Genomic DNA, 18,177 nt, shown 5'->3' with positions numbered 1-18,177 from the left:
CGGAAGTGCTGGAGCCTATCCCAGCTGTCAACGGGCAGGAGGCGGGGTGCACCCTGAACTGGTTGTTCACAGAAATAATTGTTTATCATTCATGAATCCATCAAGTTGGAACAGAATTTCAGATATAGCAGCAGTAGGACTCACCTCTCTGCTACATTTGCCTCCACCACAGCCTTGGGTGGCACTTTCCATGGACAATTGATTCGACCACCAGGTAGCCTCTTGAAGTCAAACTGGCAGCAGATCTTTGGGTCAGGCCCACATGTATGAGGAACATCATAGCTGTAGAAGGGCATCATGTGGCAAAAGATGTCTGAATTGGATCCAGTGTCTGTAAAGATGGCACAAGTAAACAAAATACTAGCTTGGAAAAATATCCATATTTAAGCAAAAGGCCCTTTTTTAAGTTCAGTATAAGGAAAATGCTAAGGGAAATTCTCTTTAATAACTGTTTAACATCATCCAAGAGTATTTAATTTAATTGATTTTTAATATCTCAGTTGAAATAAGGCTTCACCTATGTGGAGTTTGTATGTTCTCCCCGTGCCTTTGTCAGTATTCTCGGGGTAGGGCCATTTGCTCCCACATTCCGCAAAAAATATATGGGAGGTTAACTGAAGACCCTAAATTGTCCACTGCTATGAATGTGAGTGCAAATGTTTGCGTTTCTCAATGTGTGCCATGTTATTGGCTGGTGACCCTTTCAGGGTGTAAGTGCCAGCTGAGATAGGCACCACCACTCCCGCAACTCTAGTGAAGATAAGCGGCATGGGAAATGGACAGACTTAAGAATCCACATGTATTATTAGGGTGAGTAATGATGATAGTTCAACTCCCTGAAGTTGCCATGTACTGTGTCCTTCCTGTGCTGCACTCACCCCAGGTCTGCCGCCACATAAACTCCAAGTTGCGTGTGGCAGCAAAATGCTTTTTCACTGAGTAGTGGACCCTCTGGATAAGCATGCTAGTCAGGTTGGCTCTCTTCAGTACATAAGCCATAGTGGAGCTGTGACCAAAGGGGTCTATTGCCCAACCACTGTGGGGTGTTGCCCCTGTAATAAAACAGTAAAGCAGTAATTTGAAATTAGAATACCTCTCTCATCTGTGAATCGGTATCAATAGCTGTTGGGTGAGAAGCTTAAGATAAATGCGGCCCCACAAAATTGCATCATGAAACACCGACTGGCTTACTGTCAATATAACTTCAGTCCCACTAGTGACTGATAGTTATACAAATCAACCACCTCACAGCATCAGGCAAGACTATAGAACATTTAATCATAAAGGAGTGTTTCTAATGTATCTAATGCACCTATGTTTCTCTCTAGCCACTGATGTCCCTCAATAAGCTGGTCGATCATGGCAAAGTAGTGAACGTTGGCTTCATCTGTCATTACCCAGCCTCCCGTCACAATTTCTAGCTGTCCTTCGAGGATCAGTCTGTTGGACAGAGGATAACAAAAAGGTGAAAATAATCCTGTCCTGAAATACAAGAATGATATTATCCAGATGACAAGTTATTTTAAGAATATTTGCACTCTGCGTTTATAACACATTGTGTAAAACACCGTACAGTATTCTTAAATACCAGAACCTTCTCGATTCATTTTGGGATTTAGCTGGCGGAGTTGAAAAATTGAGTGCTTCACTGAACAGAGACTAACTTGCGCACAGCCTCCTGCTTTTGTGCATCGGCACTCTCCCACCACTTGGAGAAGAAGGAAATCTCAGACCAGATGAACTTTCTGCGGGGATCCTCGGCCAGCTTCACCACCATGTTGTTTAAAATATGCTGCGTCTGGTCTGTGAAGTACTTGTCAAAAGTCTTGATCCAACCTAACAAGACAGTTGGTAGTAGTCAGACAAATGGTCTGGACAAAAAAATAAATAAATAAAAAAGAACAGTGCTGTGAAAATAGCGAAGGGAAAATGCTGCAAATGACCAAAAATAAGGCTCATGACTAATTTAAGTCGAGCTGTTCTTGCCAGAAAGTTATTTGGCAGAGTCAGGCTTTCTATGCACTCGAGTTCAAGGCATTGCAAAGAAGTACTGTCTATTTCTATTAATATCCTGTAGCAAGTTTTTTTATTACAAAACTACAGCTTCTCAAAACATTGCAGCTAAAACCACCTACTGTCAACAGTCCAAGTCTAAATTCATTTAGATTTGTTACTTAAACCAGTGGTCCCCAACCACCGGTCCGCGGACTGGTACTGGGCCGCGAGGCATTGGTTACCAGGCCGCAGAGAAAGAATGACAAATTTATATATTTTGTGTTGTAGTGTAATTTCCCTGTCAATGTCTTGTATTTTGAATATTGACTGGATCTGTGTCGCAAGTGACACATCAAGAGTGCACAAAAAGCTTCCGTTCCAAGCGGGTCAGCTAATTTTTTTCCTTACTTTTATGATGATACGGGACACGGGCAGGCAACATAAGATTACGTAGGCTAGCAAGCCTAGCGCTCGTGTTTGCATGTAAATATGCTGGCGTACTGTTGAACCAGTGAACCAATGAATTCCAACCATTTTGGAGATAAGGCATATATTTTACAAACTAAAAATCTCAAGGCACAACAAAACAAAAGTGTAAAAAAAAAAAAAATTATAAATTACTTACTATATGTACATACTGGCATCTAATAGAAGACCATTAATTTGTTCTGTCTGTCACTATGCCTCACTTGCATAAATACAATAAAAAAGGTACATTATTTATTGGAAATATTTATTTTGTGAGCAATTAAGCAAAGTATATACAGTAAATGAACAGGTAATTTAAATACACTCATTGCTCCATCCTGTTATCAGATCGGTGATCGGGTCTTTCAACTCGCTGATCGGTGCCAAAAATCCTGATTGTGTAATGCATATTTATCATTAAACCATATTGTTATTTTACCCAAGATGCTCTTCGATTTTTATTCAATTTTATCGCACCTTGTGGAGAAGCACTCATATTTCACTGTACGCACAGCATATAATGAGAATAAGGGCTTTTGATTTGCTTTTGATTGATTAAGAAAGTGAGCGATTGAGCAGCAGCAAAGGAAGACGCAGACCGCTACACATGGGGTTATTTTGAGACTTGTCCTCATCTCAAATTCAGTACATAAGTGTCATGGTACTTACATCGCTCGTGTACTTCTTGGGGACAATGTTTACAAGCTTTGCTCGTTCATCCAGTTATATTATGAATAATAAAGAATCTTGCCTTGACAAACTAATTTAATTAGTTCTGTGACCATTTTGTTCCGTTTTGTTCACTCAAGGCATAAGTAAAATATTTCCCCATTACAACTAATGTACATAACCATTCCCAAATTTTTTTGTTGTCTTTAGACAGTAGTAGTACGGTATAATGCAAAAGACAGTCATAAAAATGTAAAGCCTCACATGTAAAGCACCCCCCCCTCACACACACACACACAGACACACACGCGCGCACACACACACACAACACACACACACACACACACACACACCTTCCTCTTGCAGGAGGTCTCATTCACTGTGTGTCTTGTTACCCGTTATGTCCCCAAACCCTTTGTTTTTATGTGTTTTTAAATGAGAAAACCTCTACTCAACAATAAGTTATTACATACATTAACAACATTTTCACCCACATATGACCTTCAGTTCTTTTAGATTGTGATGGGAGCCAATCTGCTTTTGTACAATTGCTTCTCATCCCATTTCCGTGAATGGCACGTGTCTTCTGTAGACATAAAGCATCTGCATATTGTTGCCAATGTAAAATGGATTGCTTGTCCGCAGCTTCAAATTGCAATAAAGCAAACACATAACGTGTCATTCTTTTTTTTTTGGGTAGTTTGACACTAAATTCCAACTGGCAGTGGCAATATTTACAGCTTGAAGTGTCTTTTTTTTTTTTTTTTTTAAATATGCAACTATATTAGCCAAAGTGGTGCTTGTTGTCAAGTGAATATGTGGAGCCACCTGCCATCATGCAGTACTGTTTCTCAAGTTTGGTTTTGCAAATTAAACCAATAACTTGGCTGATCAACACCTAGTATCACAAAAACCCATAAGTTAGGTCACTCATGTATCGAGGCACCAAGATATAACTATTTTCGTTAAACACACATGTATGATTTTATATATTGTATTTTGTATGGCTTTTGAGTGGCCAGCTGGGTGACTCGTTCCAAACCCAGAAATGCACTTTTAGTACATATGAAAGCTTATTTTAATAAAGTCTTCCTTGAGGAAATGGCTCCAAATACACCACAACTTTACTTCAAAATGGTTAGAAAGTCCTCCAAAAATAAAATGAAATAATGTATTCTTTGAGTCCTCATAGTTTGGTAGGTGATGCAAAGTGTAAGCTTTGCACAAGATGACGCCGCACTGTTGCTCAGTCATTTTTCCCCAAGATAAGTGAGCGTGTTTCAAGTGGGCACATACTTGAATAATGAATGGGTTACTTATCTATGTCACAAATACACAAAAACATGATGCGGTAATTTTGCAAGTCTTATGCCGTTGCACTTTTGGACTCAATCGACAAAAAGCATTAATGTCAAACTTTAAGCAGGTCATTTTGAAATACGTTATTTATAAAACTGTGGAAATGCTTGGATTTTTATAGGATGGGAGTTTTAAGTCACACGATACATACCAACCAAAACCAACCAGCAAGAACACGTGACTCGACCAGCGACTGTGGATCCCTCAACTGATGTCAATGAATGCAGCTAATTCCAAGAACTAATGGGAATTGCAGGGCACATTGATTGACAGTTCCAACATATTACGAGATGCCGTCCATGCATTCTGCAGCTAAGACAGCAGTTGCTGGCTCAGTGGACCAGCACCTCGACACTGTCCTCAGCAGCCATACCAATCATAAAACCGACCTGTGAGATATAGCAAATATTTGAGTGTACTTGACCAAACAAGGAATAATGCCAGGGGAGGGCCAAATTTTTAGGGCACTTGCCGTAAAAGTTAACATCAAGCCCACTATGGTTTCTCTCATAGGGTCGTTAAAGCTGTGAACCAATAATCAGTCAGTGTCAATAATCAGTCTCTGTGATGTGCCAGGCGTGTATGCACCCGCGTGCCTTCGCACTCGCAAATCTGCAAAGGCGAGCACGAAAAATCCCGCGTGTAAAATTTGTTACATGTAGAAATGGATAGATATTGAAAGACGCCGTTTATTTTGTGTAGTCTTTTGCAATTGCGCACTTGTCGCGCACACTCGGCGCACATGAAAACCAATTCAGCGCAGTGAACCACAGCCTGAGGTCTTTTTTTTTTTTAAAACACCGAAGCACACGGGAGCTGCTGCTCAGGCTGGTACTACTTCCTAGTTTACCTGACACCGCCCCCTCTATTCTTAAAGGGGTACATTCGCAATTACAGAACACACACCCGCAACTTTATATCCGCGGACATGACTGGTTTACCATGCCCGTAATTTTATATCTGCGGGCGTGACTGACCAAACCCGTACATTTTTCAAATGTGAGTGACTGCAATATGAATGTATGATCCCCTCATAACATTACATACACACAATAAATTGATGGATAACTACTTTTAAAATTAGATGGGCAGTAAAATCTGTTCACCTATAATAGCATTTTTCTTTACAGGGGGATTGGTAACCAATATCCCAACATTTCTAAAAGTGAAGACATTTTGCATTCTGGTATGGGCAAAATTTTCCAAAAATATTTTCAAATTCAAAATTATATTTAGGTATGGATTAAAAATAAAAACAGTATATTGTTGTATACAGGTACATAGGGTGGTATAAAAGACATACATTTGCAGTTCAACATATTGTATCTATAATATATATAATATTGCCCGGAGAAAACTGACATAGGCATGGGGAGAACATGCAAACTCCACACAGGCGGGCCCGGGATTTGAACCCCTATACTCAGAACTGTGAGGCCATTGCTCTACCGTACTGCCTACGCACAAATATTTAGTGCAAAAAAAAAACAAAATTATGCACAAAGTTTAAGTTAAACAGTGTTAAACTATTTGAAACTGTAATATATGTTATCAACAGTATTAATAAAATGTTATACCATTTATTTTAGTTGTTTGAGGGATTCTCTTCTGACAATTACAAACTAGGACAAGCGTGTCCTGTGCCCTGTCCCGAGATTTACATTACTGCTATACCAGCACATCCACAAAGTGTCTGTCCCCGATGCGGCGCGCATCTGCTCATCTTGTCTCAGTGATTACGTCTCACGTATATATTGCCACAAGTGCGGTCTGGTCTTTGTCAAATCGTTGGACTTCATGTCACATTCCCGCCACCCTTCGTCTACACCCTTGCTACTCCGTGTCACGAACCCGGCCTGATTCTTGACCTTCCCCTTATGCCCGCTGATTATGTTACTGCTGCCTTGTTGGACTGTCTGTCCGTGTACCGACTCTGGACTGAATAAAAACTCCACCCGAACTGTACCTAGTCTTGTGAGTCGTGTATTTTGGGTTCACCCTCATGTTCTGGTCATGACACAAAGATTATTATTGATTGTTGTACAAAATTTTTTGGAAAAACAATACAAGTACTAACAATAAAAGTACAAACCTAGCAAAATAGAAATATAGGTAAGTCCTAATATTTTGAACATATGTATAGAAGCAAATTAGTCATGCGCATTGTACACTGGTGGAAGGGTTTTCTTGATTTTTGGGGTCAATTTTGGGGGTCCGCATTATACAGAAGAAATTACAGTACATCTTTATATTGCACTCTTCTACTTTCACATGTGTAATCATGTTTATTGTTTCACTATTCACGTTGCAAACTTTTAAGGTTGCATTCATTAAGAAAGAAAACTGACCAATCCTGAATCTTGTATATTTGCGCTCTTGGCAAGCAGAATGAGGGAGGGTTTTTTTTTTTCTTCATAAAGAGTTGCATGCACCACTAAATAGTCTTTCGCTGATACTAAAATTTATGTTTTATTCCTTTATATTTGATGGTGTTTGGTAGTACAAAGCTGCACATTAAATGAGGCACCTGTTTAAAAACAACTCACCTGTTCATTGAGCTGAGAGACATTTGCAACTTTATTCAACTGCTGCCCAAAACAACTGTTCACCATGATTCAAATTAGTACGTCTGATTGAGTTAAATGTCTGCCTTTCTCTCTGGCTTTACCGAGAAAATATTGACATTAAATGGAAGTTAAACAAATTTGAAAGAATGCTTTCTCACTGGTGTTGGAATGACCTTTGGAAACATTTGATTACATTCAAAATATTGGCAATTAAGTTTTAGTCCATGTGTGGTTGAGGTGATTACCTGGATCATTGTGAGAGTGTGGGACCACAAACACTTGCAGAGGTTCTTTGTCCCACTCGTCAGCGTTGTAAGTTATGTCAAAGCCTTGTTTCCACACACCACCATCTGGATTGTCAAACTTTAGCAATGAATATACATCCAACATCTGAAAATAAAATGAATACACGATCACAAAGTCACACAACGACAAGTTAATTTTACAACTGACGAACTAAACACAGTGACATGTGTCTATGTCCTTGTCAAAACTGCAAAAGGCTAACCTGAACATCTCCCTGACTGTGGCTGCCTGCAGCCAACTGACAGTCCTGGGGATTGACAGCAAGAAAAGTGGAGCGACCGTCGAAGGGAAGGACCCAAGAGCCATTGGCACCCCTGAAGGGCGGGTGGGCACTAGGAGACACTGCTCCTGTGTCTGTGAGCTCCATGACAGAGTCTTTGATGTGACTGATGATTTGGTGGTTTTCCTCGAGGAGCTGTTCCAGCTGCTCTATCCGGTTTTGCAGGACAGAAATTTGGCTCTATAACACATACAAAGAGTAAGATAGCAAAAGGCATCTGAGACTTTGAAGAAAAAAAAAAGTTGCGTGAAACCTCGAAAGTTGGGCACTGCACACGCCATATAAATATTAACTTCAGCTAAATTGTTCATGAATTTTTTACCTTGAATGTCAAACAAAACTGAGCTCAAACCAACGTCAGAAAATCTAGTGGGACTTCACTTTACTTAAAATCTAATTAAATCCCAAACTGTGTTTTGGTTATTCCTGTCTACTTTGTTTGACTGGTAACAAAACGGGCATGAGTGATGTTCAAGGAGACAAATGCCAGAAAGAGAAATAGTACATTTTGTTTCTTGATATCTTGCAAGCATTTGGAAATTACAAAAAAAAAATGGATTACTTGACACTTTAGATGTTCTAATGGTTTTTTACTCAATATTAATTAAAGTGTCTTCTTTCACTATCAGCTTGTCCTGTTAGAAGTGTGTGTCATCCTTTTCTATGTAAGCCTATCTCCTGCATCCTCCTCTCTAACACCAACTGATCCCATGCCTTCCTGCACGAAATAAATCAACGTTCTCTTTGGTCTTCCTCTAGCTCTCTTGCCTGCCAGCTCCCTCCCTCATCACATTTCCACCAATATACTCTCTCTCAACATGTCCAAACTATCGAAGTCTGCTCTCCCTACTTTCTATCTAAACATATAGCTTTGGCTGTCCCTCTGATGAGCTCATTTAAATCCCATCAAATCTAGTCACTCCTACAGAAAACCTCATCACCATCATCATTGACCACCTCCAGCTCTGGTCCTTGTTGTCTCTTCAGTGGGACTGTCTCTAATTTGTACATCATGACTGGCCTAACCAGTTTCTAATAAACTTTGCCCTTCATCCTAGCAGAGACTCTACTGTCACATAAACCGGACACATTCCTCCACACTTTCCATCCTGTTTGGACCCGTTTTTTCACTTCCTTACAACACTCAACATCGCTCCAGACTTTTCAACATGAGCATTTAAAGTTATTCACCCTTGCAAACTCCTCTCTGTAGCCTCACACTTTCCCCTCCTCAACACTCATTCATGCAGATACCGTATAGTCTGTCTTACTTCACCTAATCTCCGTTCCTCTCCTTTCCAGTGTTTGCCTCCACCTTTTTTACTGTTCTTTCACCAGCTCCCTGCTTTCAAGAAGAATCACAATACCATCTGTGAACATCATAGTCGACAGGGATGCCAGTCTGACTTCATCTGTCAGCCTATCCATCAACACTGCAAATGTGAAAGGGTTTAGGGCTGATCCCTGATGCAGTCCTACATCCATCTTTAACTCCTGTCACAGCTACATCACACCTCACTCCTCCTCTGCTGCCCTCCTACATGTCCAGTGGTATTCTAACCTGCTTCTCTGTCACTCCGGACTTCCACAATCAGTATAAGTGCTCTCTGGGACAAAGACAATGAAGCCCCTTCTGAACTTCACTATACCTCTCCATTAACAACCTCAAGGCAAACAATGTATCTGTGGTAGTCTTTTCAGGCGTAAAAATATACTGTTGCTCACAAATGCTTCTGTTCTGAGTCCAGTCTCCACTACTCATTCCCATAAATTCATTGTGTGACTTAACTTTATTCCTCTATCGTTCCCACAGCTATACATATATTAATTGTTCTTTAAAATGGGTAGCAGCATTTTTTTTTCCTCAAACCCTCAGTCATCTTCAGAAAAATATTCTGTTGGAACTACCAGGTGAAATCCTCCACACAGGGTTCACACTCACTGACAAAAAAAATTTAAGGGCTTTTTAGGGGCCGACACTAAAAATTTAGGGCCATCGTGGCAAATCAAGAATAAGGAAAAAAGACTCACCCAATGGTGCCATCAACCATTGTTGGTTCATCAAAGGTTCCAGTACCTCAGTACCTGTCACAGTGATCACCTGTCGCACCTTGTGGTAGTTCTCATTGATATCAGAGTGGTAGTTTTAGCAATGTCACAGTCTGGAAGCATGACTGCAAACATTTTTGAATTATTTTCACAAAATTTGTAACTGTAATGGATGCAGATCACTTTTAAAGTCCACACGATCTCTGCTTTCAACGAGTCCATTTTCACGTATTTAACTACGTTCATAGAGCCTGACTTCTGGCTGGTTGAAGACGATGACTGGACAACTGTAGGTGCGCATGCAGTGCCAGTACTGGTGCTTGGTTGATCCCTACTGCTGCCTGAAGTTGATGCTTCACTATCTTGATATTTTAACAGAAACAGATTCATACTAACAGAAGATGAGACAGTCTTCGCCAAATCAGCGTGTCTCCTGTTCTTCTGGTGCGACTCCAGTGCTTTGACGCCTATCTTTCCAAGCTGGTAACTCTGTTTGCACAGATGACAGTAGAGCACATGCCGATCTTTTGAATCTTGACGAACCCAGCTCCCAAACTCCTTACTTTCAACCCAAGCATCTTGAAAAATGCACTTCCCCATGATACAAGTATTCTTATTGGATCGATCAAAGAACTACGCTACGAAGACGAAGTGAAATGCCTACTCACAAAAATAAACAATGGAATATCAACGACAAGATGGCGACTATAAGAAAAAAAGTTGTGAACAGAGTGCCTTCCCTTGGCAATTTCCGGCTGTTTTGGACGCCAGATGGATCTCTATTTTTTTTTTTTTTTAAATAAAAGATTAATTTTTTTAGGGAGAATTTTGGCAGTAGAGGTCCTCCCTTTGATTTTTTTTTTAATTTAAGGCCTTTTTAAGGGCTTGACCGGTTTTCTGTGAATTTTAAGGACTTTTATGGGCCCCTAAATGGACCCTCAGAAGTTTAGGGGTTTTTGAGGACTTTTAGGGCCGCATATGAACCCTGTGCACAGCCATCTCTCCTAGATACTGCCATACCTCCACAGGCAAGTCATCTGGACTAACTGCCTTTCACTTTTTCATCCTCTTTAGAGCCTTTTGAACTTCCCCCTTATTAATCATTACTACTTCTTTGTCCACTGCAATTAACACGTCTGCTCTTCATTCTCTCTCATCTATCAACACAATATATTATTTCCTTCAAGCCAGAACATTATTGGTACCAGTCAATGCATTTCCACTTCTATCCTTGAAGTGCCACCGATACGTAAATCTTTATTTTTAGTATGTTTTTAATGAAAAAAAAAGGCAGCCGAAATGGACCCATTTTTTTTTTTTTTCCACCACAGTCATGACGTTGTCGTATATGGATTTTTGTATCTCCCGCCATGAAAATCCTCTCGAGTCATTCGTTTTGGAGAAGAAGAAGGAAGTGACGTTTTTTCCCAGATGTCCACACTTGTATACAAAAGGCGGGAAAGTAGTTATTTTTTTCCTGCGTGTTAGCCAAAATGCCATCTTGTTGTGTTACTGGATATTGCTTGAACACTCGGGAGGATTGATTCATTCTTCACACATTTCAAAAAGACCCGGTTTGTCTTGAAACATAGATTGCACAGGTCCAACGGACGAGAGCTTTGTGGGTTCCAAATGACAGGTAGGTGTGGATAGAGCTATTAAAAAAAAAAAGTTGGGGGGGACGGCGTCAGCGTTGTTCATTACCGACGGGGTTAGGGTTAGACATCATCAGATAACTCTTCCTTTTTTAAAAAATGAAAAAAAAAACTACTCCATTTCGCTCTGAATCTACACAATGGTAAAATAAATTGAACCATGCTCCCAAACCTTTAGCCTTACTTCCTTTGCACCTGCTCTCATGACTACACAATAAAATCAACCTTTCTTCTAATCATCATGCATGCATGAAATCCTGATGTTTTCCTCCCATAGCCCAACATTCAGTGACCACGCTGAGTTCTAGGCTCTGTGCTTTCCTCAACTCTTTCTACACAAGAACTCACTTTCCATCTCTCCATCTTCAACCACATTGAATTTCCAACAGCATCCTGTAAGTTAAGAGCACCCATGGAAGACAACAAACCCCTGGGTTGACCAATCGAGTACTGATTTTTTGGGGATGACCACTTATATTTGTTTGGCAAAGTTTTAAGATGGATGCCCAACCTTACACAACCCGCTCCATCTATCTGAGCTTGGGACTGGCCTACTGTTTGCACTGGCTTGTGCTCCCGATTGAAGAGCAATCATTATTTACGTGTTAAAAAGCTAATATAGAAATCATTTCTTTAAAGATTGACTATTACGCCTACTACTTAACGTATTACAAATCTTCCAACAACAGACACTTCAGATACCTTTAGTTATTCTTACCCGTGGAAAGTTTCCAGCATTTTGTCGTCTTGCAGGGTCATGCTGGACACGGTCCAACATGAGATATAGTGAGAACACAGCAACACAGAAGATGGCCCCTCCACACACTGTCACCTGTTTCCTCAGCTTCATCCTCACCAATAGAAAGCTTTTGCCCAGATTCTAGAACTGTAGCCACTTTTTCAACCAACACATAGGAAAATGGGGCCTAAAATGGAAAATCCTTCAATGGGCAAAAAATATGATCCATAATCAGCGGCATCAATCCCAGGAGTTGATTTCTTCACAAGTGTGTCCTCCAGCCTCCATTCATGATAGTGTCAACTATACTGTACTTAAGTAGGCAATGGACATGAACTAAGTAACTAAATCAGCAATAACTGGCAAGAAGTCCATCAGCTCTGACTAGGCCACATCCACCAGTGGGCTCCTTCAAAGTGACCCTTGTGCTTAATCATCAAAATCTAGGAGATAGCAGGAAAAGAGGGAAAAAAGCAGTAAAGAGGTCCAACAGGAAGCTTAGTGTTCCTATTGTGTGAGGTGGATGCCAGAGGGCCTATGCTTTCTGGTCCAGTCCCCACTCTTACAGCAACAGCTAATCCTTCGTTGTAGTCCTCCTTTACCACCTTTCAGTGCCTTATCAGTCTGCACACTTGTCTACTGCAAAGTTGGTGCAGCAAAAGCAGCTCCAGGCAATCAGGAGACAAAAGTTATTCTTCTCGTAGTGTGGTACACAGTGGCCACGATGAAATCACACGAAATCTCCTGAGCTGTTGAAACAAAAAGAGATTGACACGTGAAAAATCTTGTAATCACACACAAAAACTAATATGCTCACATGACCCACATGTGATAGGGACAGTGTGGTGAGAAAATGAGATACAAGTTAACTAAAAGAGAAAAAAAATATTCAGGAAACAGATGGTGGGGGTGCACTTCCTCTAAGCTATAACGGATGTTCCTGGTTCACCAGTGTACAATCCAACACGAGTGTAATCGGCTCACTCCTCAGGACTGCGACCGATTACATCAAAGCGGTATTGGAAAATTGAAATGTTGATTTGTTCAGACACTATCGTAACAAACCACCAAAACCAAGTGATCGTACTAAGCATTAACCACGTTACTGACCATTAAAGTGACGACGACAAAGTGACAATTAGACTGATTGATAGCACTAGGCTATCTTTACTTACTCGGTTTGAGTAATGTCCCCAATCGCTTGTGTAAATAATGACAACCCCTGAACATCTGTTTGCTTTATTGGCAAAGAGCTGCACCTCTGTTAAGATTTAACTTTTTTTCCTTTATGCAGTTAAACTGGTTTGACAGGAGCACCTCGATTAAGAACAAAACCCAAACGTTTGAATCTTAATTTCAATCGCACACGCGGCTGCTACATTACGCTTAAAGATCTCGAGTAGCAAAAAGAATGCCCCATGAATTCAAATAACGCACATATATTTCAGTGTAACAAGCTAGCGACATTGACAAGGTATGCAAATATAAAACGACCCAGTCCGCTAATTTAAGAACAAATTTCAAATGTAAACCAATTTCAAACGCCTTCTTGAGTATTAATGCAAGCACAACATGAAGTCGTACCCGTATAATACATGTTTGTCACGGGACGTATTAGCTTGTTGCGTTTAAACAATAAACTTAAGCGACTGAAGAGTCCGTGCTAACTAACCTTTTATTTATGGTATAAACCTGGGAAGACCCTCTTGTGTAATCTTTCTAAATAAAATTAAGAATTCTGACGTTACCTGTCAAAGGGGCGAGCGGACTGTGAGCGAAGAGCCAGCCCCCATGTGTGTCTATGTATGTGTGCCTTGGGTTGCGATGAACTCAGGCTGACAGCTAACAGACTAATGCCGTCGACTAGCGTGAAGTCTAGCCTAGCGGGGAGCTAGCTAGTGAGCTAGCTAGTTAGCCAGTTACATAGATACATATAAGTAGATTATACACACACACACACACACTAATTCTTAGCTGCGTGCCTCGGGTGACGTTGTGCTCAGTAGGGGCAGCGTTGAAATTACGACTAGTGATTTGAGATTTTTTTCTGAAGGTAAAACAAAAAAATCTTAACTGTTCTGTATTGATAGCACACTTTTGGGCGAGAAAAAAACCTCAAAACTGAGCACATTACGACTTACTCAAAATTCATGCAGTGCCCTTGATCGTGACAGCAACCGTGCTAATATGTCCGCCGGGTCGGCACGTTGTAATTTTGGCTGGCTATTGTATCTAGACTCAATTTAGCTGTTGTAGTGTCGTCGCGCTGTGCTGCTTGTGGGAGGAGGCTACGATGATTGGTCGAATGTGTCAACAACCCTTTGCTCCGAGACCGAAAAGCCACGTTGCTTTATTACAAACAAATTCCCTCCCATTGAGGGCTGCACAGATCAAATATCCATGTTAACTGGGAAAGGTGGCAGCGAATTCAACTCTGTAAAATTCGAAGATTGCTTTGCTCCATAAAGAAACACATTTAGAGATAGAGGTTCTTTATTACATTAGTTGGTGGCATTATTCTTACAAGTTCAGAAACGCCGGTGACGCAATAGTGACGTAATTTAATGGGAGCTTGCTATGCCGTTACTAAGCGGGAAGGAACTCTTTTTAGCTGGGCAGCTTAGCGATATGATGGGGACTGACTTTAAACAAAAGTGGCAAACTTTGTGAGGCAATTCTGTAGACCCTACTTGTTAATTTTTTACTAGGCCCGCTAAATTTGGTAGCCTCCCTCCACCTTCAGGTAGCGGGACGGGTCCTGACTGTCTTTTGTGCTTATGCACCAAACAGCAGTTCAGAGTACCCAACATTTTTGGAGTCGTTAGAGGGAGCACTCTCGAGCATTCCCTCTGGGAACTCCATCATTCTGCTGGGGGACTTCAATGCTCACGTGGGCATTGACAGTGAGACCTGGAAGGACGTGATTGGGAAGAACGACCCCCCGCGCCCCTCCCGATCAGAACCCAAGTGGTGTTCTGATATTGGACTTCTGTGCTCATCACGGATTGTCCATAATGAACACAATGTTCAGGCATAGAGGTGTCCACATGTGCACCTGGCACCAGATCACCCTAGGCTGCAGTTCGATGATCGACTTTGTAGTCGTGTCATCGGACTTGCAACTGCATCTCTTGGCCACTCGGGTGGAGAGAGGGGCGGAGCTGTCAACTGATCACCACCTGGTGGTGAGTTGGCTCCGATGGTGGGGGAAGATGTCAGTCCGACGTGGCAGGCCCAAATGTATTGTGTGAGGTTTTGCTGGGAACGGCTTGCAGATTCCCCTGTCAGAAGGAATATCAACTCCCATCTCCGAAAGAACTTTTCTCACCTCCGAGAGAGGTAGGGGACATTGAGTCCGAGTGGACGATGTTCCACGCCTCAATTCCTGAGGTGGCCGACCGGAGCTGTGGCCGTAAGGTGGTCGATGCCTGTCGTGGCAGCAACCCCAGAACACATTGGTGGATACCAACAGTGAGGGATGCTGTCAAGCTGAAGAAGGAATCCTATCGGGCATTTTTAGCCTGCGGGACTCCCGAGGCAGCTGATTGGTACCGGCTTGCCAAGCAGAATGTAGCTTCAGTGGTCATTGAGGCAAAAACCCGGGGGTGGGACAAGTTCGGTGAGGCCATGGGGAATGACCAGGACAGCTTCGAGGAAATTCTGGTCTACCGTCCAGCATCTCAGAAGGAGGAAGCAGTGCTCCATCAACACTGTGTATAGTGGGGATGGGGCACTGCTGTCCTCAACTCGGGATGTTGTGAGTCGGTGGGGAGAATACTTCGAAGACCTGCTCAATTCTACCAACACGCCTTCCCATGAGGAAGCTGAGTCTGGGTTCTCTGAGGCGGGATTTTCTATCTCTGGGGTTGAGGTCACCGAGGTGGTTATAAAGCTCCTTGGTGGCAGGGCCCGGGGGTGGATGAAATTTGCCCAGAGTTCCTACAGGCTCTGAATGTTGTGGGGCTGTCCTGGTAGACACGCCTCTGCAACATCGCGTGGACATCAGGGACAGTACCTCTGGATTGGCAGATTGGGGTGGTTGTCCACATTTTCAAGAAAGGGGATCAGAGGGTGTGTTCTAACTACAGGGGGATCACACTCCTCAGCCTCCTGGTAAGGTCTATTCAGGGGTGCTGGAGAGGAGGGTCCATCGGGAAGTCGAGTCTCAGATCCAGGAGGAGCAATGTGGTTTCCGTCCTGGCCGTGGAACAGTGGACCAGCTCTATGCCCTCGGCAGGATGCTCGAGGGTGCATGGGAGTTCGCCCAACCAGTCTACATGTGTTTTGTGGTTTTGGAGAAGGCATTCAACCGTGTCCCTCGGGGAGTCTTGTAGGGGGTTCTTCGGGAGTTTGGGGTACCGAGCCCCTGATACGGGCTGTTCGGTCTCTGTACGACCGCTGTCAGAATTTGTTCCGCATTGCCGGCAATAAGTCGGACTGGTTTCCGGTGACAGTTGGACTCTGCCAAGGTTGCCCTTTGTCCCCGATTTTGTTCACAACTTTTATGGACAGAATATCAAGGTGCAGCCAAGCTGTAGAGGGTGTCTGGTTTGGTGGCCTCAGCATTGCATCTCTGCTCTTTGCAGATGATCTGGTTCTGTTGGCTTCATCAAGGCTTGATCACCAACGCCCACTGGACCGGTTCGCAGCTGAGTGTGAAGCAGTGAGTAAGAATCAGCACCTCCAAATCAGATACCATGGTCCTCAGTTAGAAAAGGGTGGCCTGCCCTCTCCGGATTAACCATTATTGTCACCATGAAAACAGACTCAACAGTGGTACTTGGATGCGCTGAAAAAAAAACGAGTTTTCTGGGTACTCAAGTGGAAACTATCACAACGGACAACGGTATGAAAGACGAGTGTTCATTTAATATAACACAACAATACTTTTAGAACAGACATATGAAAGGTTTGACCACACCTTCTCCTGCAGGGGAGGAAAGCTGAGTGCCTGGAGAAAACTCACGCAGGCATGGGGACAACATGTAAGCTCCACACAGGCGAGGCCGGGATTTGAACCCCAGTCCTCAGATCTAACCAATGTGCTAACCAGTTGCCGCCTAGGATGCATTCATTGGCGACCTTAAATTGCCCCTATGTGTAATTGTGAGTGCGACTGTTGTCTGTCTTTATGTGCTCTGCGATTGGCTAGCAACCAGTTCAGGGTATACATGATGATAGCTGAGATAGGATCCAGAACTCCCACAAACCCTGTGAGGATAAGCAGCGCAGATGATGGATGGATTAGTAGTAGGGTTCACAGTTCATAGTAGTTCATGCAGTAACTACTATATGAATATTTTCTGCAAAATAATATGGTTTTATGACCCTGTTCCACCCATGGCTTAACAAAATGCAACATTTCTATGCCATCATTTCTCCTACCTTATTTGGGGTGCACCAAATGTGGGAAATGAATCAGGCATCCATCTATCTATTTTCTTAGCCGCTTATCCTCACAAGGGTCGCAGGGAGTGCTGGAGCCTATCACAGCTGTCATCGGGCAGGAGGTGTACATCCTAAACTGGTAGCCAGCGAATCGCAGGGTACATTGAGACACACAGTCAGACTCACGATCACACCTAGGGACAATTTGGAGTGTCCAATTAATGTTGCATGTTTTTTGGATGTGGGAGGAGACCGGAGTGCCCAGAGAAAACCCACGCAGGCATGGGGATAACATGCAAAATCCATACAGGATTTAACCCGGGACCTCAGAACTGTGAGGCCAATGCTTTCGGGCTGATTCACCGTCCCACTGAATCAGGCATTCACTAAGTTTATTTAAAACAACCATAAGAACCAAAAGCAGCTAGATGTGACGAGCTGACATGCTTAATCAGTGTTGTGTCATCTCTTGTTATGGCTTGAGTGATAATGACTTTTTTTTTTAAACAAAATAGAGTTGCATACAGCAGGTTCATGATACGTTAACTTAACAAACATTAAATAGAAAGTCATATATTGAACCTGAATCCAGGGGAAAAAATGCTAATTTTACTCAACTCACAAAAATAGAAATATCTGCTATTGTATTTCAACTCATGAACTACACTTGGAACTTGAGAAACATAATCATCTGTGCCTGGT

At 42.3% G+C, this 18,177-nt stretch overlaps 1 protein-coding gene and 1 long non-coding RNA gene across 6 annotated transcripts in view; one reads left to right on the top strand and one right to left on the bottom strand.

The window, feature by feature from the left end:
* The window catches only part of man2a2 (mannosidase, alpha, class 2A, member 2), a 52,498-nt gene extending 38,113 nt beyond the window's left edge, over positions 1-14,385 (bottom strand). Inside the window, exons 1-8 of one of the 4 annotated variants that reach the window (XM_061821734.1) lie at positions 14,229-14,385; positions 12,067-12,836; positions 7,567-7,824; positions 7,304-7,448; positions 1,665-1,836; positions 1,313-1,440; positions 879-1,052; positions 145-331 (exon numbers count right to left, since the gene is read on the bottom strand). In XM_061821734.1, the coding sequence (XP_061677718.1) occupies positions 145-331; positions 879-1,052; positions 1,313-1,440; positions 1,665-1,836; positions 7,304-7,448; positions 7,567-7,824; positions 12,067-12,198 (1,196 nt within the window). In that variant the 5' untranslated portion in view covers positions 12,199-12,836; positions 14,229-14,385. The other 3 variants (XM_061821733.1, XM_061821735.1, XM_061821736.1) reach the window with 3 other exon arrangements.
* Positions 14,054-17,340, top strand: LOC133501779 (uncharacterized). Of its 2 annotated transcripts, XR_009795276.1 has the most exons (4): positions 14,054-14,140; positions 16,674-16,750; positions 16,853-16,933; positions 17,021-17,340. It is a non-coding gene; the product is annotated as an uncharacterized LOC133501779 (long non-coding RNA). The 2 variants fall into 2 exon arrangements; XR_009795275.1 differs by having other exon boundaries at positions 16,674-16,933.
* The last annotated feature ends 837 nt before the right edge of the window (positions 17,341-18,177 follow it).

The sequence above is a fragment of the Syngnathoides biaculeatus genome, chromosome 6, assembly GCF_019802595.1.
Source record: "Syngnathoides biaculeatus isolate LvHL_M chromosome 6, ASM1980259v1, whole genome shotgun sequence".
Classification (NCBI taxonomy): Eukaryota; Metazoa; Chordata; class Actinopteri; order Syngnathiformes; family Syngnathidae; genus Syngnathoides; species Syngnathoides biaculeatus.
Note: the sequence above shows the minus strand (reverse complement) of the source record. Positions and strands in the feature narration are given on the sequence as shown.